Genomic DNA, 22,471 nt, shown 5'->3' with positions numbered 1-22,471 from the left:
AAGCTCAGGTACGAGGTTCGGTAGATATATTTTCGAAAAGAATTTTTCAAGAAAATGTAAAAAAGAATCTTCTCAAAGTTTCGTACTGGAATATCCCCTGAAGAGGATTGTATTTCGGTAGAAGAATTTTAAACATCGTTAATTTGAAAAGCTCAGGTACGAGGTTCGGTAGATATATTTTCGAAAAGAATTTTTCAAGAAAATGTAAAAAAGAATCTTCTCAAAGATTCGCTCTAGAATATCCCCTGAAGATGATTGTATTTCGGTAGAAGAATACATATCGAATGATTCAGGAAACTTTCTACTCATTTGCAAATAAGAAAAAAAAGAAAAAAAGAAAAAGACGAATCGCGACATTTCGAAGAACGGATGCCTCGGTGACGGATCGTTAACGTTCCATTGAGAATACAGGATGATTTCCAGAAAACGATCGGCACGGTCGCTACCTGATACGAGTGAAAAATTTCATCGAATTTCGCGCGATCACGGAATCATTGGTGAAAAAAAAAAAAAAATAAAAAGGCACGTGACTCACGCGAAAACTCTCGTCGTGTCTTGAGTCATCGACCTGTTCTCGAGTCACGTACCGAGATTCGACGCGTCGACGTCGATAATTGGAGGGAACAGAAGCGAACTTGAAGAGACAAAGGGCGATGTGGAAGGGTGGTACGCAACGAGTGTCAGAAGTTCGTCGTTTCGATGAATATTTCACGCTCGTTAAATGGAACGCGGGCGCGGATGCTTGTTTCCTGTGAAACATTAATTATTCATCGGTCGAAGTACGGGATTTTTAAATAGTAGTTCAATAACACCGCGCCAAGGACGCCTCGCGACAAGAAAGTAAACCGACCGAACTGGCTTTTCTTCTTTCCGCGTAACTATATTTACTACGATGATATCTTACTTCTTCGTAGTAGTTTGAATACCCCCCTTCCCCCAAAACATGTAACAAATGCTTTCGCAACACTCACCGTCAAAATTCAACGAACTCTCGCGTTCCACCGATGCAAAGTTCCCAGTCTCACGACCATCGGCCGTGTTTGTTTTTAATAAATTATATAAAAAGCTCTCGGCCTCTATTTATAGCGAACACGCCCATTCGGTCGAGTCTGTACTTACTTAGGATCGTATTTTAGTCCGTTCCGTTCCGGCGCGAGTGTGAAAACGATATCATTCGTGTTTTAATCGCAAAATATACAGATATCTACTTTATTGACCGGTATAAAGTTTTATTTTTTCTACCTGACAACAGGTGTTCGTACCGTGTCTTAATTGACTTAACGGTTAATTGGTCCTGACATAACCAACAAAAGAATAATTTACGATGATAATTGCCGACCGTGTTTAATATCTAAGCCAACGAAATCAAGTTCTTATTCATCGTAATAATTCATCGTTTATTTTTCTTCTCGACTCGCATTGTTATTATTATTATTACGTCCGTTGATTATTTAGGATTGGAAATTAAATAATCCGTAAGAAGGTTTTTTTTTCTTTTAAATAATTAAAATAATTATCAAAGCTTCACGATCGTGACTTTCTCGTGTATGAATTTTTACGTAGGAAAAGTAATACCTGAAACGTTTTCTTTTGTTCTTTGTAACTTTAATAAATTTAACGCGAAAAATATAGTTCTACGATATTCGTTGGACTTGCATTTGTAATGTTCGTATTGCCTTCCAGCAGTGTCTGGAGTATCATTTTCATGCACTGTCAATAGTATTTAAATTTGAAGATGCAGAGGACAAGAAAACACTTTACTATCTCTACGGTAAAACCAGTCCTTTTGTACACATGCTGAGTGTATTGCATTTATTATCATAATGTTTTATTCGTTTTATGGTCGAAACCGATGACGTTCTTGTTATTTTTTTTTTTTTTCATAAAATTTTCGCTGAAAAACGAACGTCAATGATCGACTACCGGTGTTAAAAGTCCTCCCGGTTGATTTGATTTTTCCATAGGTACCATTATTGTAATATCGTGTCTAAAGTAATTAATTCGATCCTAGGAGCAACGCAAGCAACAGATCGTTATCTTAAGTACGAACTCAACGAGAATACGGTCGATGAATAAGGAAACAACGCACCAATCGTCTTCTGTTACAGTACACATTGTTATTGGTTACGACACGTAGACAAACGTAAGGAGAAAAATTTGTTATGCAATATTTAGATTATTAGAATCGGAGATCGAATATCTCGGTAGAATACCGAGAGAAACCTATCGGGAGAAAACTTGTTTTTCTGCAATATTTTATTGTTACCACGATATTATTGAATGACATTTGTACTTATATGGACGTTCGTCGGTACACTATCTGCACAATATTATTATTATTAATTTAATTTAATGTAGAATTTTGGTTTGGAACGTTAAAAATTACGAAAGTTTCACAAATTTTTCCACAATATACATAATCGTACCGTAGTCGGTCACTTGACCGATTATGAAATAAAGAATATCTCCGAAAAAAATAGATACTTCTATAATTCGGTAAAATGATAAAAAAATTGTACGGTTAGTATTACGAGAATATTTTTAAAACTATTAACCTCACGAATACGAAAAGAAAGAAAATCGATTTCTTTTGGACAACGAAGCAGAATATTCTTTAAGAAGAGATCAAAAGTAAATTTAACAAATATAGATGGATCGAAGCCAGTTGATTCACGATGGATGTTTCAAAGTTTCGACGTTCGATGGATCGGTGGTACTTTCGGAAAGAGTTGAGTATTATTCGAATAATTTCGAATAAATCTTTCTCGTCTGGATAATTATTCGAATGAAACCGCTTTTATCTGAATAATTTATCCGGACAATTATTGTTCATTATTCGCAATGTACGTTCGTCGTGGATAAAAGTTTATTCGAAAATTTCGGTGAGCGGACATAATATCTTTTTGTTATGTAAACGATAAAATTATCTTTCATGCACGTGTGTTTGCAATGTGTGCGCGCGTGTACATATGTGTTTATGCAGCGTACACGATAATGTATACGTATTATGTCGTATACACTACCCTCCATAATTATTCGAAATAAACAAAATCTAATCGAAGTGATTCAACAATTAGGTTCACAGACAGGAGTTTCATCTTTATGCCCGATAACGACCCCGAACACGTTGCAAATGTGTGCATAAATTATTTCGTCCGATCGCGAGACATTCGTGAAATTAAAATATGCAATGGCTACGTAATCACCGGATTCGAATGAAAAACGAAAGAACCGAGTCGTAGCGTTTAATAGGGGCCTAAACGCGATGCAATTAATCGCGCGAGTGGTCGTACGATGCAACGACAGTTGCATCGACTTGTCGCACGATGCATCGCAACAACAGACGTTACTATTGTGCTTCGAAGAGTCGTACCGTAATACTCTATAACTTTGAGAGCTTTTTCTCGATAAACGATCATTTTAACGAAAGTATGTTCGTACGAATCGTATCCAAGTGTGATGATAATTTTTTAACGAATTAACAAATGTGACCAACTCGTGGTGTACCATCTATACGAAAAGGACTGGTAAGATGCGATACAAAAGTACTCGAGTAGTCTTTGCACAGGAATAGACTTTTAGAAAAATCGATTTTTCAATCTCTGAATTTTCAATTGTATCGATTTGCATTAATTGTACCATTAATGTTTAAAGAGTCGTGTGAAACAAATTGCACGATTTATCCTACGCTGACATCGTTGGTGCACTTGACAAGATTATGACGAAACTCGTGCGACCTTAGCCCTCGCTACCGTGGAATAAATAAAAAAAGAAAAAAAGAAAAAGAAGAAGAAAAAAAAAAGAAAAACACTCCCGAATCGTTGGCAAGATCGTAATCTAAAATTCTAGCGACGAATTAATCCATGTTTACGAAATTCACACGCGACAAGGACGACGTGAACGACTCAAGAGCAAATGTTATCACTTAACGACGTTTGATAACGCGACTCCTCTATTTGCACTGTCGGAAAGTAGGTATTGAAACCCGAACGAAACGGTGTACAATCTGTAGAATTCGGCTTTGAGAGTCTTGTCCTGTTGTCGTTATCAATCGCTCGTATTTCACGCGGAAGCTTTCTAGATTACGCCACGCTCGAGATAAGGAAGTCTCGTTGTCGTTTGCCCCGACGATTTTTCATCTGGATTCTGGCTTCCTATGTATCGTTCAACGGGATGATCAACGGTTCGCCGTTAATTGACGACTAATGGGTAACTCGATCGATTTTAATGGCGGAATTTATCGAGCCGCGGTGCATCCCGATGGTAAACTGGAAGCTGAAACGATAATACGGTATCGTGTGTCTGATCGATTGGGGGAGGAGCGAGTGCGCGTGGACAGGCAACGCGTCCCGTTGCAAAATCGAGAAAAAAAAAAATTACGTAAGTCCGGATTCGGGGGAGGGGAAAAATTGTCGAAAAATGTTCGAAAAGGGTGATGGTTCGAAGTAAAATTTCATTCGCGGATTTCACTCGTTTTCTTTCTCCTTGTAACGAGCTATTGTACAATAGTCGATTTGAGAGGAGTGTGTGCAAAATTTGGAATCGAGGGGACCGAGGTTCTCGAAAGAATCTGGAAACGTTTCTTCGTCGACGATTCTCCAAAAATAGATACAAAATCTTAATCGTATCGCAAGTGGAATGTTTTTTTCCAAATACGTTGGTATCTGCGCTCTGTTTATCCATTTCGATTCTTCAAACGAAATGTTTTCAACAGTCTATTTCGAACGATAGCGTTTGCAACTGTGGCGTACCGAATGATAAAAGCGTTTTTATAATGTTCGATAGACCAGTGGTTCTTAACTACGCGAGCTCGCGGCACAGTTTAGAACAGCGATAGAAAATTAACGACACCGGGCACCAATTTTGACCACGCGATCGTATATTACGGGATGGTAGAAATTTTTTTCGTAAATTTCCAACCGATTCGATTTTATTCTCGTTCGTTTCGAACCGAATACTTTCGCGATTGTACTATATTCCGCCGTGGGTCGACGAACAGTCAGAGTTGCTCTAATCGTTGGAGTATTTATTTTTCGTTCGAATATTTATCGATAAAATCTGGGAAAAAATAAAGTGCAATACATACGCTTATCGCAAAATATGCAATAAAACGACAACGTATACGATTATTATGCGTGAGAAGTTTATTTCCATTACACGATGAAATTCGATGGAACCGGTCGCGTTTCATGAACACGAACGATAGTGGAGAATAATTTCGTTTCAGTTATCCGGGGAAAATTCGTTTCAGTTATCCGTAGAATGGTGTAATTATTTTCCCGCGTTTTTCGAGTCAAGTGGTCGCAATTCGATCACTCGATAGGAGATGATTCGTTTCAGTTATCGGAGGAAAATTCGTTTCAGTTATTCGAGGAAAATTTGTTTCAGTTATCCGAGGAAAATTTGTTTCAGTTATCCGTAGAATGGTGTAATTATTTTCCCGCGTTTTTCAAGTCAATTGCCATAACGCAATCACTCGATAGGAGATGATTCGTTTCAGTTATCCGAGGAAAATTCGTTTCAGTTATCCAAGAAAAATTCGTCTCGGTTATCCGGATAATGATGTAATTACTTTCCCGCGTTTTTCGAGTCAATTGCCATAACGCGATCACTCGATAGGAGATGATTCGTTTCAGTTATCCGAGGAAAATTCGTTTCAGTTATCCAAGAAAAATTCGTCTCGGTTATCCGGATAATGATGTAATTACTTTCCCGCGTTTTTCGAGTCAATTGACCATAACGCGATCATTCGATAGGAGATGATTCGTTTCAATTATCCGAGGAAAATTCGTTTCAGTAATCCAAGAAAAATTCGTCTCGGTTATCCGGATAATGATGTAATTACTTTCCCGCGTTTTTCGAGTCAATTGGCCGCAACTCGATCCCTCGATGGCAGATGATTCGTTTCAGTTATCCAAGAAAAAATTCCTCCCGGTTATCCGTAGGGATGGTGTACCACCTTGAAAGTTTAATCCCGACGAGCCGAAAGTGCAATTATTCCGGCACATCTTACGAGCTAGGTGGCCAGAAGCGATGACTCGAGAAAGAAGAGTAATAGGAAGAATGCAATTCCACCGGACGTAGCTCGGCGAGCTAATGAAAATTGGTTGTAGACGAACCTTGAAAGAAAGAAAGAACGGACGACGACTCGCACCGCCGCCATGTCCGGGCAGTCTGCCACGAAGCCATTAGTCAATTTGTGCTCGAACTGTACGCCGTGCAGTATATCTAACGGCATTCATTCCCCTAATAGGCAGATTATACCGACAAATTGCCGCGTAATCTCTCAACGCCGTTTCTATGGAATCGATCGATCATAACACTGATCGTAGATTAAGTATTCATTTGAAAAGTAGACGAGCGATCCTCGAGATCATCGAAGCACTCCCACGTTTATCGATCTGTATGCATTTTAAATCGTCCGAATAGGACGACTCGAGTCCTGAAAAATGTGATTTCGGCGCATTATTCAACGGGGGCTCCACGAAGTCGTGGCACGAAAACGTGGCTGAAGATTTTAGCACGTAAACCCCTACCTTAAGCTACGTTTCAACATATGCAGCCCACGGTGCACATACTTGAAGCGTGTGTGGAGTCGTGGCTGAAAGTTCTATCCGTTAGCTTGTACGTAAAGTGATTTCGTTTTCCAAAATGGAGAATATATCGTTTGATGAAACGTTTGTACGCTCTGAAAAGAATCGTTTCATTTTCACCAAAAAAAAAAAAACAAAAAATGAAATGACTTTCCGAACAACCTACTGGTACTAGTAATAGAAATTGCATCCCTTTGTTCGCACTGTTTATTATGCGACGATTATATTCCGTTCCTTACTTTTTGATATCTTTATAATAGTATCGATATCGTACGGTATCTGTTCGGTGTTATACTCGCATCGATCGAGTATTTATTATCAAAGTGTCGTTATCGTGAATCGATAACGAGTACATGAATTTTCGATACCTTTCGATATTTGCCGTTAAGTGTCTTAGTATCGAATTGCTTCAATATCATCGCTACGTAATCGTGTTAGTTCCATCGTTATCTATTACAGATAGTATAATTCAAGCCATGTTTCACCTGGGCAACGTGGAGTGCAAAACATATTTGCGGTACATGAAATTTGTGTATTTTTTAAAAGCAACGTTACAACGAAGAAATGTCTAAAATGTTCACTGCGCTGTGGTTTGCACGTGTGGGAACGTGACCTAAGATAAGATTGCAATGCATCGCGCAAACGGTGGTTTTTTTCAATCAAGGCTGCATAAACGTTCGTTCCGTTCGCAGTGTCCCGTTCGCGACAAGAGAATCGAAAAATTTATCCAATTTTTGTTCGTTCCACTTACTTTTAATTATCTGGGATGAGAATCAGTTTTGACCGATAGTGGACACGAAATGTTTCACAACGAATGTAACAGGACGGAGAAAATAAAATATCGTAAAAATTGGAAATATTTCAGAAACAATTCCATCTTGCAACTTTTGTACTCAGAATTCGTTATACCATTAAAGTCGAGGATAAGAAATTGGTCGTTTCATTTTAAGAAATAAACTCAACCTTCACTATATTGTGTATCCTTTTTTTTATTATATTACGTATCCTTTTAGTCTTTGCAACTTATGTAAGTAACTTTCTCGCGTTTGTTCGAAATAACGATGATATTCGGGCAAGACAGTGTTCGCGAGACACGTGTAATTTTATCCTATTTTAATTCACGGAAATCAACTTTCGAAACTCGAAAGAATTACGGCTGCAAACGTTCCGACGATCCTTTCGTCCCTAGATTTGTTGTTCGTTGTTTCGTTGCGCGATGTTTCTTCGAACGGGGATTTACGACTCGACTCGAAATAAATTTTCGACGATGAAAACGTCTCGAAATATCCGATGTTTATCGAGATGCCCCGGGAGAAATTGTTGAAACGTTGTCTGCACGCGAACGAAACGAAGTGACGGGAATAAATTACGCGTAATTACATTATGTCGAGCGGATCGGGGCCAATTATCAATTCGCCGATGCAGAAGCGAACGCGGGAGATATGTTAATTGTTCGTGCAACTCGAGTTCAAGTGTATCCTCGAAATTTGGAAAGATAAATCAATAGATCTTTCTACTCGATTACGAACGAAACAAACGTGCTTGTATTTTGGGACGAATAAAAGAATCCTTTCTGTGTATCCTCGAAATTTGGAAAGATAAATGAATAGTTCTTTCTACTCGATTACGAACGAAACAAACGTGCTTGCATTTTAGGACGAACAAAAGAATCCTTTCTGTGTATCTTCGAAATTTGGAAAGATAAATTAATAGTTCTTTCTACTCGATGACGAACGAAACAAACGTGCTTGCATTTTGGGACGAATAAAAGAATCCTTTCTGTCGAACGTCTTAGCATTTTGTTAGCGTATTTGCACGGTGAATTAACGCTGTCCAAGGGAACACATACCGACGGACCAACGACTTCGAAATAGAACAATGCGCGAGATAACGATAATACACACGTGCAAAATAAATAAGCAAGACGTATCTCCGTCGTGCGTGAAATAAATAAAAGCTATTGTAAAATCACCTATACCGAAAACGTGAAAGAACGTTACAGGGTGACCCAATTCTAGAAGAACGTACAAAGGTGGAAGATGAGAAGAACTCGAGAAAGATGAGAATTCGAACCAACGAATTGAACATTCGTTTAAGGTGTTTCGCGCCAAACTGAACTCGACGAATCATTTTTCGATATTTTTCGCGCGCAAGTTCTTCACGAGGAGGCTCGTAGAGAAAAATAATAGACGAGAGTGACTTGTGGTTAAATTGTGCACAATTAGCAGACAAAGCCGTGCAATTACGCGGGAGGAGGTAAAATTATCGACGAGGATCGTAAAAATTGAAACGATACACATGGTGGGGAGACTACGAGGCGTCGGGAATAGAACGACGGAAGAGAAACATTTACGCTGAAACGGATGCAAATATGCGCCGTTTGTAGTCGCGATTTCTAATTACGCATGTGGAAAATTTGTCCGTTTGCTATTACATTCCTCTCTGTAACACGGTACTCGTGCAATGTTATACAACACATTTACGTCACAACGCTTTTCATCACGATCGGGGAATCTAGTTAAAACGGGGTAGGGAGGAGGAGAGAAGAAAAAAAAAAAGAACACTCGTACGCGTAGGTTATTATCTAAATGGGGCATTCGTTACCATTGATAAGAGAAATCGATTCATCACTCGGATTAACTTGGCGCAATGGTGAGTAAAAACGACTACTTCCATACAGAGAGCGCCATAAAAGCCGCGATGTATTCGAAGATATCTGTGTATCGTCCTTAAAAGTTCCCCAATCCGTATACAAAGTCAACGTTCCCCTAAAATTACTACATTTGCTTCCAAAAATAATACTTTCGCCCGATATTAACCGTCGCGATTCCATTATTTAAGATATCCATTGCACAAGCGATGATTGCGCAACTTTGTTTTACACCAATGACCTTACGTTACAAATATGCATATCGATGTGTCGCGCGCAATCAATTATTCACGATTCACTGTTTATCTACGATAATAACGGTTGAACATTAAAAATAACTCCTCCGTTACAATATTACGCGGCATCGTTTCGTTTTATACATTAATATTGCGCTACCGCGGCTGATGACGCGCACTTACCACTAGATTCGATTTTTAAATCAAAATTTAATCGATCGTGGTCGTTATCGTTCTCTATCGGCGAACAACTAAAACTCGATAATGTAATTAAAAATCTAGGTAGAACAAAATTTGATCGGATCGATACGTTACACGTTGAAAGTTTTAATTACAAAATTTCGAGTTACGTAACTCGTCTATCTTATCGATATCGATAGATCGTATCAATTTGAAAACTAATTGATAACTTCGTCGATATATTCGGGAACCTACACAATCGATTATTTAAATTTAACCAACGACCCGCTCGTGACAACGATGTACCAACTACGATCGTTGTTTACCGAGGTTTCGTACTTGTGTATCTCGATCGAACAAAAAATACGTTCGATGATTATTTTATAACCGTGTTTGCGATTTTTGATGGAAGAAAACGGCGAATGAGACTGAAAGGGGGGGAAAAAGACGATTTCGCGCTGTTCAACGTTGCCCGGCTACCGGTGAAAGCAATCTCGTACAGAGAACAGAACGAAACGAATGATTTTTCCACGAAACACGTCCACCTATTTGCATTTTGTATAGCCAGACCGCGTGTACTGCAACCGCGAATTCGCCTTTCTGGCCCCGAATACACGGAAAGTAATCAGAGATGCACGCTCATTGGAAGAGTGCATCGTGATTGATGCACCTGGCCTGTCCGTGCACTCGCGCGGCCCGATCGACTGCAGCTCGCGCTGATGAAAATATCCATATCCGTGGAAATTGGATCCGTATGGACATCATCGAACAGATTCGCGATTTCGTTAGCAACGATCAACGACGATCATGCTCTCGCGAAACAAACACACCGACACGAAAAATTATACGCACGTTGTACTCGAAGGAAATTCTTCTTACCTGTGGAATCGATTTCGATGAAACTTTGCTTGTACGTAGAGCACAACGATAGTAAATATACAGAGAAATTCTCTTATCCACAGGAAGTGTTTTATACTTAGATTTTTAATATTTATATTTTTAGTAATTACTTTTGGATAAGAACTTATCCAAATTTTCTTTAAGAGAATGAAATGAAATTAATCGATATTCTTGCCTCGAGACTCAATGTGTTTTGCAAACGTGTCTCGAAGGTTGTTTCTCTTCCCTCGAGAACAGTTTTTGCTAACGAAAAAATTATGTTTCGTCGAAAAAAACTTTCGTTAAAATCAGATTCGTAAGTTAGGGGAATTTCCTCGTAATATGGCGTACAGATACTTTCTCGAATCTATCGAAACGACAGACGATGTTTCACATCCGTTAGAACGTCGATCGATGTATTTTCTAAGTGAGAAATTGATGTGTAAGGTGTGTCGAAAATTGGTAGGTGATGCTGGATGTAAAAATAAGTGAAAAGAGACTGGAATATTTTCGTTCAGAGGTTTGTTTTTGAGGAAATCGATCGTAAAGTTCCGTCAAGTAAGCATCGAAGGGATTGAGAACTGTGAAAGAGAAAGAGAGAGGGCACTTGAGAGATAACGGAAGGTGATTGGGTGGGTTCTTTCGCACTTAACTGCTCTATCGATTGCTACTAAATACTATTAACTAACTACTACTAGATACGAATAGAGTACAATTGTTAAGTACAAAGAATCCGTTCAAGCAACTCCGGTTATCTCTCAAGTGCCCGCTACTTGACGGAACTTCACGATCGATTTTCTCGAAGACGAAATCTCGAATGAAAAATTCTCTTTATATGTTACAAATCATTGTACGTTATTATCTTCTTTTCGACTCATTTCTACACGTAGAATCTACCAGTTGTACCACCATTCTCGGTACGCTTTGTACAAGATTCGAAAAGTTTCAGGAGTTTGTTTACATATCGTTTAATCGAAGATTTGAACCTTGTGTGCACAACCGGATACCCATTTGTAAATTTCTTCTGATAATTAACCGTGGTTCTTGTAAAAATATCACGACAACGTTCCAGATCTCGGTTCTTTGGACATTTTTATATCGGTTGTTGCAGAGAAACATTTACCTCGCAATTTTAAGTAACGAATCTTCAAACTTGTTGCACGAAGAGGAACGATTAATGTAAATAATTTTTAAATTTATATGCATGAATTTTCAAATTCAAATGCATAAATTCTTAAATTTAAACGCATAAATTTTTTAATTTAAACGCATAAATTAAACATTTAAACGGTTCAGCACCGTCACGAGTAAAATTAAAGATCGCCAAATTCCAAACGATTCAAAATTCAACGAACAGATACTGTTGCACGTTCTTTTGTTAAAAGAACGTACGAATTGGCTCAACGTTGATCCTTCGAAGTCAAATACAGTGTTAAAAGTCTCTGTTCTCGAGGTTTCGCGTCTAAAAAAAAATCTAGGATCTTATTAAAATTCACCTTGCACGTTTACGCCGAATCGAAAGTAAAGCCGGATTTCTCAATCTTTTCTAGCTCATGGTCGAACGGGAGAGGTGGTGTGCTTTATCAGTTTCCGTACGAAGAATTCGTTCGTAGGAATTTTCATTTCGGTTTTGTAACTCGTATCAGTGTCACGGATTTCGACTCTTCGACACCTCTTACTCTTAGCTGGGGATTCCCCGTGACAAACCGAATCTTCCGCCTCTTGACACTGATCTTGCTGCGGTTCTGGTCACTCGAAGATACAGTTCATGCGTCATATGTAGTAGAACCGTCCATTAGATATGGTAAAGTGATAAATGGTAAAAGCGAAACGACGATACGCACGTAAGAGCACTCAAAGAATTAGATAGGTTGAAATAAAAACATATATATCAAGGTTTTTTAAACGTACCACGAGCGATACGTAGCACGATAGTGTACGAAATCGAAACGTTCTCGATTTCATTTTTTCTGAGTATCTTCGGACAGAAATTACATTTTATATCGTAACGTGTAAACATAATTCGAGTTTCACGATACTGTTCTGCTCAGAGTTTTAGAGATTCACGACGTGGGAGTACCGTTCACGTCGCTCCTTGATCTCTCACCTCATTACCATGGTACGGTAACCGAGTCTTACGAAATGCTTGGTTTGATTAAACGTGCTACAAATTTTAGTAATGCAAATAGTCTTAAGGCTTTGTATTTTTCTCTCGTTCCACTTGGTACATGCTTCCATCACCTGGTCCCCGTGTTTCATTAAACATAAAGTTCCCTTAGAAAGGGTCCGGCACACGTACCGAGGCTCGTTACGTTTCAATCTGGACTACAGATGTCACACTGTAATTACGACTACGAATCGATCACGAGTTTATCGAACGTAAAGCTTCTCGAAGCTCGTAGGATTACCAACGACGTGGGTTTCCTTTTCAAATCAATAATGTTTGATTTTAATACGATCGATAATTATTTGAATAATGTATAGTGTTCAGCTTCTTGAGAAAATTAGTTTTTATACACAGCCAGTTTGTATCGTAATCCAATCGATTTCTTTCTAGTATTCGTTTCATCGTTGAAAAATTCAATCGACAAATTATATATGTATATATATATTTTTATACGTATACGTACTGTACATTATTACGTACCATATGTTATATTTACGTATCATTATTTATATACTACAAATAAATAAATAATTCCAGATCGACGAAACGATACAGTTGCGTGCTTACAAACGTTGCTGATCACACTCGGGGTCGTGTATTCGTAAAAAAGTCCGAGAAATCTCGTTCGCTATTCGACCCACGTATCCCGGTATTCGAGTCAAGGTAGTTCAAACGAGTCGTGTTGAAATTCACAAGAATCGTTTGGGAACCGGGCATAGAATCGTTTCATCGTGGCCACGTTGCGAGGATTCTGGTCCCGATCGTGCATCGATGCAGGAATTCGTCAATGCACCGTAACACGGGGCCGAGGAAACGTCATCGTTCACCTCTCTTCGCCAAGTCGACGAAATTCGCGTAACGACGCACATCGGAAGGGGGCGAGAACCGTTCCATAAATCACGATGTCGTTGGATAAGCCGTGTATTTGCAGATAACGTTCTCCTCGCACGAGAATCCGAAGTCACGTAACGAGATACTTTCGAGCGTTTACGAAAATTCTTTTCGAATACCTGCGACACGGCCGAATCTACCTTTGCATGGTATTTTTAAAGAACGAAGTAGAGGGGTACAAAGTTGCACGCTATCTCTAGAGAGGAGAGAGTTTTAAAATTCAAAAGGGGAAGTGAATATTTCTAATAAACCAAAATGTGGATATTGTAAATATTTTTAGAGAACAAAGTAGAGGGGTACAAAGTTGAACGCTATATGTAGGGAGGAGAGAGTTTTAAAATTCAAAAGGGGAAGCGAATATTTCTAATAAACCAAAATGTGGATATTTTAAATATTTTTAGAGCACGAAGTAGAGGGGTACAAAGTTGAACGCTATATCTAGGGAGGAGAGAGTTTTAAAATTCAAAAGGGGAAGCGAATATTTCTAATAAACCAAAATGTGGATATTGTAAATATTTTTAGAGAACAAAGTAGAGGGGTACAAAGTTGAACGCTATATGTAGGGAGGAGAGAGTTTTAAAATTCAGAAGGGGAAGTGAATATTTCTAATAAACCAAAATGTGGATATTTTAAATATTTTTAGAGCACGAAGTAGAGGGGTACAAAGTTGAACGCTACTTCTAGAGAGGAGAGGGTAGTTTAAAATTCAAAAAGGGCACGAAAGTGAAGATTTCTAATGCAGAAAAATATGCCTTGAACTTTTACTGTATTAATACGTTCTGCATCGGAGAGAAATATATATTGGGTAGTAAATATAATTTATATATTAATATTAATGATATTTATATTACGTTATATTATACGAATATTATATATGTATCGGAGCAAGCTTATTTTAAGTACTTTTTTAAATATATTCAAAGAGTAAAAAAATTCAATCGATCAAACTCGAGAGAATATTAGTTAATTTCTGGTTTAGTTTTGCGCGTGGAAATCTTCTCTTTGTTTTAGGAGGGCGTGTTTCGAAATGTTTGGAAACTGTTTTTCTGTTGAGAACTGATTCAAATGTGTTTTACCGCTGATAACGTTCCATTGTCAGAATCTGTTCTCTCTGATACTGATTGAAATGAAAACATTCAAAAGTTTCTAATCGAGTGTCTAAATAGATTTTACTCCGATTTCAAAGAAACTTCTTCATATTATCACGAAGATTTAGTCACGCTACGACCTTCGATTGGTAGAATATAGTTAAATGGACAAGTTTATTGACGATGACTCTACCGCGTTTGTGTAATGACGATAATGCTTTCGAAGTCAGTGTACATGTCGCGAGATGAGATTACTTTGGTACAAAGAGTGTATCGCTGTCAATTGATCGATTAAAAAGAGCGGAAAAATTTAAGTACGTTACATTTTATAGTTGCTGGAAGATGCATAGAATGTTGAAACAGTCTTCTCTATTGAAATCGGTACAGCTGTACTGATAGCTGAATATTAGTTAAATTTTGGAAAAGAATTTTGGAAAACGAAATACATTTTTATTTTTACGAGCTTAAAAATGTTTGCATACACGTGTGTACGTATGTATTTCATAAAACTTGTGTAAAGGTCCGGTCCATTTTGGTATTGCCAGTTAAACGTAAAATAAAATAACAAATATTAGAATCAATTGGGTAGTTTAACGAGAAACATGGGAAATAGAAACAAAAACGTTTGAAAAAGGCACCTTGAACTCTAGAAGAACACCACACGTCCAAACAGTTGCAAACACGTACAATTTAAAATTCAAATTATCTACGCGTATTAGTCATTTTTAAATTCAAATTATGTAAAGAGAAACATCACTCAGGAAAAATTCTTTTCCAGTATCAATTAGTTATCTTGTTGATAGATTTGTAGGTTTTACGTGATTAATAACGTTAGGAAATATTAGTAAAAGACATTTATACGTTAACATCGAATAGTATTGTTTATAATTAATTTTTACAAACATCGAGAATTAATATTTTTCTGATTCGTGCATTGCACATGTGTCCAATGTTCCCATTGTATGCATTGCACTCAATGAATCCAGTCTTCGTTAAATGATTCCTTACAAATAAATTATAATATATTCAGTGACCTTTTCGTCGCTCAAACACTTCTGCATATTATCTACTAACCTCCTTTTCTTGTTTTTCTTTTTTTTGACTTGCCTTTAATTTTCTAGTGGACGTGAGAATTAGTTTAATTGATGGTGGAAGTGAGAATTAGTTTTAGTCGATACTAACATAAGAGACATTCGCCTATGTATCTACGACCATTTGGACAGGTGATGTTCTCCTAGAGTTCAACTTGACTATTTCAAACATTCTTGTTTACATTATTGATTCTACATTATTATCGTATTTGTTGTGTATCTAGTAATATCGAAGAGGACTGAAAATTTAAACCTTTGCATTCGAAGCTTTCTTATCCTCCTAAGTCCAGAGTTAATTAAAATTTTTTTACGAAATATACCCCAATATTTTCGAGCTCGTGAAAATTGAAACAAGTCTCATTTCACAAAAATGTTCTCCAAAACGAGCTACATGTTTAATACAATTTTTTTTTTTTTCTTTCAAGAAAAAAATTGTCCTTCAAAAATTATGTTTCCTCTGAAGAACACTTATCGTTTTCCTCGAACATGTAGACACAAATTTTCTGACTGTTAAACGTGGCGTAAAAAAAAGATATCTTCTTTGACCTGATTAAAATTAAGGGAGGTGGCCTTGAGCAGCCAATTGATTTTGTTTCGACTACGGTGAATTTATACGCGTACTAATCTTGTCAGTAAAAGAGCGTATGTGCCAAAGTAATGACAGTGTTACTGAACGCTTACAGTAGTCATTTACATATATTAACACCGTAACTTCACCATTCATTTATGAACGACATCTAAATTATAATTTGCAAAGAAGCCACGTTATACGTACTTAAATGTCGTCTGAATTTTAGAAGCGCTACGAAAAAATGTTTAGAGACTAAAAATAATATAGAAGTGTTTTAGTCTGATTGAATAAACACATAAGAAGAACCGTTTTTTCAAACTTATTTTCTTTTATCACAAATTTACGTATCTACTCGTTTGAATATTAACGCTTCAACTATGACGCACATATACACATTGTTCATATTCGTTAAGAAGTTCCCACATAGTTTAATCAACATCCTATAATCTCTATGACTCTATCGTTTTACTTGTATCGATTAATTTTTTCATCTTATACAGTTTTTGTATTTTTTCTACGAAGTTTGGTTTCAGATTATTTATCATTGTAGTATTTACATCAAAGAGGACCAAAATTACACAACCAAGAACGATGTTCGTCAACGCTAAAAGTATTTCATTCGATCGAAATTTCAATCTTGCAGAAATTGTGAATTTTCGTGTATAAATATATTGATCTAAAATACCATCTCGTGATTTAATTGAAATAAATCGCGAGAAAATCTGTGGTGAGCTCCGTGGAAGTATTTTAAAAATTTCTATGATAGTTTATACGCTAAAGAATAAACGTGTTACCAAGAAACAACAATTTTACAATCCGACGAAGCGTGAATAATTTCTGATTTAGATTAGATTTCGGAGTTTCGATGTATTTCTCGGGGACTCCATCGTAATTTACGTCACTGTTTCTACAACCCACCATATTTTTCGTTGTCGTCGTTAAGTTAGCCGAGCTTCGACGTGACCTCCTTAAAGAGTTACGCCACCTTGGTGGCAACAAAACAGAGGGTATTTTTACGAATCTTTTACAACAATGCTATACAACCGAGCGAAATGAATTTTTTACTATGAATAAAACGTATAAGAAAGTTGGAGCAAACGAAACGGGTGTACGCGATACGCCGGTATCGTCAGTGATTTCGACTCCATCGGTGTTACGAAAATTGAAACTGGAAAGTTTTAGTATTTTTTAAGTATATTCTCTGTCGTACGACGCGTGGAATTCTTTCAAATTTCAACCAACTCAGAAACGATAGTATCCGCTAATTTCAACAAAAACAAATCGTACGTCGCGCGATAGGCAACGCGATTATGAATATCAGTAGCACGTATCGTTAAAATTAGTTTAACGGTATTCAAATTATTAGCGACACGAGAAACACGATTTGAGAAAATTGCGTTCAAAGTTTCACGTATTTATTTCGTCGTTTTAGCTTCGACATCCGGTTTACTTTCGATCGGTCAACACCGATTCGATCGATTCTCTTTATTTTAGATTATGTATACGCAGTTACGAAACGAACAAAGGTCTTGTTAATTCTTTAAACACCGCACGATTTACGTACAAAGATGCAAGTATTGTCAAACGACTTCGTACACGAATGCACAATCAATGCACAAGTATGCATCACGAGTAATTCTCAAAGAATCTTGGCAATATCTTTACATAATACCGGTAATATAATTATATTTATCGCGTACGAAAACAAGGATGAACGTTCAAACTTTCAAAGTGAAGAATAAAATGTAGATACAATACTGTGGAAAAAAAGAAACACTGACCGTTTTCTAAAGACAAACAAAATTGATTCCCCTTTTTTCGTCTTCGTTATTCCTGGTCAAAGTAATTTCAATCTGCCCAAAATTGCTACGATTATCCTATTCGCTATTCCTGTTCGAAACAATTTCAACTTTCCGTAAAACACGAAAACGTTCAATTTATATAACTTTCTAAATATCTGCGTCACAGACGATTCATAAAACGAACATTAAAGTGCATTCGACACTTGAGAAAGTAACCGTAAGTTGTGCACACAACACGAAGGATCGAAACCGCATAATGGAAGCTTTTGTCAGGCACATCGTCACTTCGATGGTGTCCGGTGCATAAAGAATCATTATATCTCTCGTTGCTACCATCTTTTCAACGGGGAACCGTCCAATATTATTTTTAATATTAAACGTACGATCGTACGAAGGAAAATTGTTATCGATCATAGTTCTGCAAAGGTTACGCAATCGCACGGAAGAATCATCGATCATCGATTTTTCGTATCTGCATAGTACCTCGAGGTGAATTAATTCACGGTTAAAAAGTGCAACGAGAAAAGTTTCGTAAGAGCCACCAGAAGCAGCTAATTACCGGAAATCATTATTTCTCGGCGCGAATCGGTCGATTACAAGATTCCCCTCGAGCTTTTCTCGTTTCGAGGTCGGTGCTGCTCTACAGGGTGGACTCACCTCGTTTCGAACACGGCCAATGACCGATCCGGCGTCGATTGATGTTTACACACGGTTATCTCGGTGTCGAATGCTCTCCCCGCAACGCTTTCGTGCGTTGAATAGCCTCAACTAATCAGCTGCGTAGACACTTGTATCAATGCGTATGTTTCGAATCGTCCTTCACGGAGTCAACCTCACCGAGTCAACCGTTCCGGGAACTTACTCCGTCGGTAGAAGTCGTTTCGCGTGCACGTCGAGCGTATCGATACGCAGGAGCAGCACAGAATGTCTCGAGATCACGGTAAGAGTCGGTGATTTTTCTTTTTTCTTTTATATGTTTTTTTTTTCTTTCTTTCATTCCGGTTCGAGCATCGCGACAAGAAGCGATTTTTCGTGACGAAACGAGTGATTTTTGTGTGTCAGAGAGTGCGTTATTCCCATTCCGCGAGTTCGGGTCGGATCGTTGGGGACTTTCCAGTCTCGTCGATCAGTGAATCGCAGAGACGAACGGTTCGGGAACACCAAGTGTATGGCGCAACGAACGTCCGAAAATCTTGATACCGATGTGTTTCTCGGTATTATACGTTCTCTACTACCGACATCACTTGTTGCGCAGAACCAAAGGACTTTCTTATCGCCGTACGATCTGTATTTCCCCAAAAGATGTGCACAATGTAATCTCCATCGTAGAATCCTTGGAAGAAAAAAGACCAAGTGGTTCTACTAGTTCCGTTCTTTGTTACGAATACGAGGAGTCGTTCTTTGTAGAAGGGACTAGAATTTTTTCGTATACTCGCGCGAGAATGTTCGGTGGATCTGGATACACGAGATTAAACGCTCCGTTCGTTTTTCTTCTTTTTTTTTAAAGTTTTGCTTCGTTATCGCGAAACTAACGATTATCGACGTCGAAGATACGATCTACTGTAATACAATGCATACTTTGGAAATGACATTGTACGAAACGTTACTTCGAGTATCGTGTTTCGCGTTCGTTTCATTTTTCAAATACAATTACGTTACCTGTATCGGAAATACAGAATCAGAAATATATTAAATCGCGTACAGTCGTTTCTTTCTGATATTATTCCGATTGGTAAAACTACAATGGTATTTTCAACGTACTTATTTACACTGCACCAGTTCGCGAGCACGCGTGAACGTACTTTCTACAATTTCTTACGGATTGGGCTACATATTTAATTTGTTTGTTTCTCTGTATAAACCGACAACCGCACGTGGCTCGATATGCGCGAAAGATATTCTTTAACTGTGTTACCATAGTTCGCGAACGGAACCTCGGATCCTTTTTACACGGCACAGGACAAACTTGTTAGGTAACAAGTTTTTATCGCGTTGTACGTTAACACGTGTCCCGAAATTCTTCGAGCGAAATCAGAATAATTCGACGAGAAACCTCCTCGATTTATTAATTTCTTTTTTCGGTTTCTTCCTTTTTTTTTCTTTTTGTATACGACTCGCGCTGTGCACGGTTTTCACTTGTACAGAAAACGCTTCGACGCGACAGCTCCGTCCTCGTCGACACCTGTCGACTCGGTTCTCGAGAACACCATTACGAACGGTCGTTTGGCGCAGGTTCTATACATGTTGAACGTCGTCGACGTTGTGGAAAATGTGCGCGATGGAGAGACGCTCTTGCCAGCAAGAAACGTTTTCATCGAATCGAGAATTATACGGAAGTCGGTCGTCGACCGTTCAAATATATTTCTTTCTTCTTTTCTTTTTTTTTAATTATAATTTATTTCACGTTAACCCCGTCGAGGGGTTGTTTCTCTTTTTATTTACCAGTGCTTATCATTACGCGATCGTTCCTCGTTTGACGTATCTTTCATCGGTATTCGAGATCGTGAAACGAAGTATTCGAATATCTCCTCGATGTCCTTCTTTAGCCAAGATTATTAATATCGTTCAAATATATTTCTTTTCTTTTTTTTTTTAATTACGATTTAGGTCACGTTAACCCCGTCGAGGGGTTGTTTCTCTTTTTATTTTCGAGTGCTCATCATTACGCGATCGTTCCTCGTTTGACGTATCTTTCATCGGTATTCGAGATCGTGAAACTAAGTATTCGAATATCCCCTCGATGTTCGTCTTTAGCCAAGATTATTAATGTTTTAAACCGTTTTCGAGCGAGCTCGGTTGAATTAGAAACGTATCAGTTTCAATGTTCTATTTATAGTCAAAAGCCTTTGGTTTCTGCTCTGTCAACGAGTCGTATCTATAAATGAAAAAAATTTCTGTCAAACCTAAGCCCCGGCAAGATTATTTTAATCCTACAGTGCTTAGTTTTTTAAATTTCGTGTAATTTGGCTCACCCGAGGCAAACACGCGTCATAAATCGAGGAAGAATGGTGAAGAATATCATTTTTTATTCTCAACCATTTCTGTTTTAAGCTGTATCTCGATTCTGTTTTAAGCAAATATAGATTCACGTATGTTAAATGTGTGAAAACAATTTACGGGATCAACGAATATAAACCACTGGCTGTACATGGTTGGATATAAGTATTTGTAACGTAAAGTTATTGGTGTGCAATTAAATTCTCGTCGTACGACTGTTACGTTCTATTCGTATTTAAAGACTCGATAAAAAATTGTAAGAAAATGTATTTTCTTATGAAAATTAGTATTCTCTTATATACCAACGAGATTTTTTATCCACATTATCCGTTATTATGATTACTAACGGTACACGTGTAAAAAGTGATTGAAAAGTGAATGAACGATTAAAAAGATACCAATTTTGTTCGATCCTATTTCGTTCCTTATTGGATCCAATCCAAATAATCTTTACCATCTTTCGCAATCGCTTCTGATAAATCACAGTAACGGTTTCCTCGATTACGCGGGTAATTCACGAATAACACGGTTCATTTACATACGGTTTAAATTCAAAAGTGTACAGTACAATTTGCCATGGAAACCTCTCAAGAATTATCTTCGTTCGATTCTTGATTTCAAACGAACGGTACGAACGAAGAATCTACGTTCGTCTCGTTCGCTCTCGTTTTCTCGGCTTCGTTTTTCCTCGTTCGTTCTTGCTCGTTTTCACGAGCTATCCTTTCCTTCGACTGCCGTTCATTCTTTCTCGTTCATGGTCACTCGTTGTTTTTCCTTCGACGAGAATATGTATAAATGCGATCGAATCGCTCGCATTGTAACTACACGTTACACGAGTAAGATCTCTCCGATCACGAGTGCCGATTATACAACGAGAATTTACCGTACCGATAGCTCTCAACATTCAAACAATAATACATTTCTGGATTTTCCATGCTCAGAATCGTGCGGAGACAATGTTATTAATATTACTGTAATCGATTCGACGTGAGATATTACACCGTGGCAATAAAAGTATGCAATCCTACTGACAAAAGTGTCGATGACCTTGAAATTTTAGAAAAGACCACCTCGAACCAAATGTTTCTCTGTTTTTAATATTTCTCCGTATCGCCGAAAGCAACGTAGGTATTCACGGTGCTGAAGTTGAGACACCATCTTGTACAGGACAAGATTTTATTCCTCGTCATAGTTCTCCTCCCTGTAGAAAATTAGTGGGTTCCAATAATGTTATTGCCACGTTGCAACGTGGCAGTAAATTCCACTATTATTGTGTTTCTTTTTTCCAAGTTTCGATCAATGGTATTGTAATCTTTTCTCCAGGTT

General features: G+C 37.8%; 2 protein-coding genes and 1 long non-coding RNA gene across 5 annotated transcripts in view; 1 reads left to right on the top strand and 2 right to left on the bottom strand.

Moving 5' to 3' along the window:
- LOC143153485 (uncharacterized) overlaps positions 1–21,655 on the bottom strand; it is a 57,335-nt gene extending 35,680 nt beyond the window's left edge. Inside the window, exon 1 of the long non-coding RNA XR_012993832.1 lies at positions 18,806–21,655. This is a non-coding gene — a long non-coding RNA (uncharacterized LOC143153485). The remainder of the gene's footprint in view (positions 1–18,805) is intronic.
- LOC143153039 (uncharacterized) overlaps positions 1–22,471 on the bottom strand; it is an 83,172-nt gene that overhangs the window by 45,591 nt on the left and 15,110 nt on the right. The window lies entirely within an intron of this gene.
- The window catches only part of LOC143153471 (aquaporin), a 30,463-nt gene that overhangs the window by 1,672 nt on the left and 6,320 nt on the right, over positions 1–22,471 (top strand). Inside the window, exon 1 of one of the 3 annotated variants that reach the window (XM_076324746.1) lies at positions 18,630–19,088. The exons of the other annotated variants lie outside the window; for them this stretch is intronic. Within the exon in view, the coding sequence (XP_076180861.1) occupies positions 19,073–19,088 (16 nt within the window). The 5' untranslated portion in view covers positions 18,630–19,072. Of the gene's footprint in view, positions 1–18,629; positions 19,089–22,471 lie in introns of those variants that run through there. 3 annotated transcript variants of the gene reach the window in all.

The sequence above is a fragment of the Ptiloglossa arizonensis genome, chromosome 12 (genome assembly GCF_051014685.1).
Source record: "Ptiloglossa arizonensis isolate GNS036 chromosome 12, iyPtiAriz1_principal, whole genome shotgun sequence".
In the NCBI taxonomy this organism is placed as follows: domain Eukaryota; kingdom Metazoa; phylum Arthropoda; class Insecta; order Hymenoptera; family Colletidae; genus Ptiloglossa; species Ptiloglossa arizonensis.
This window is presented reverse-complemented; position numbering and strand designations above follow the sequence as displayed.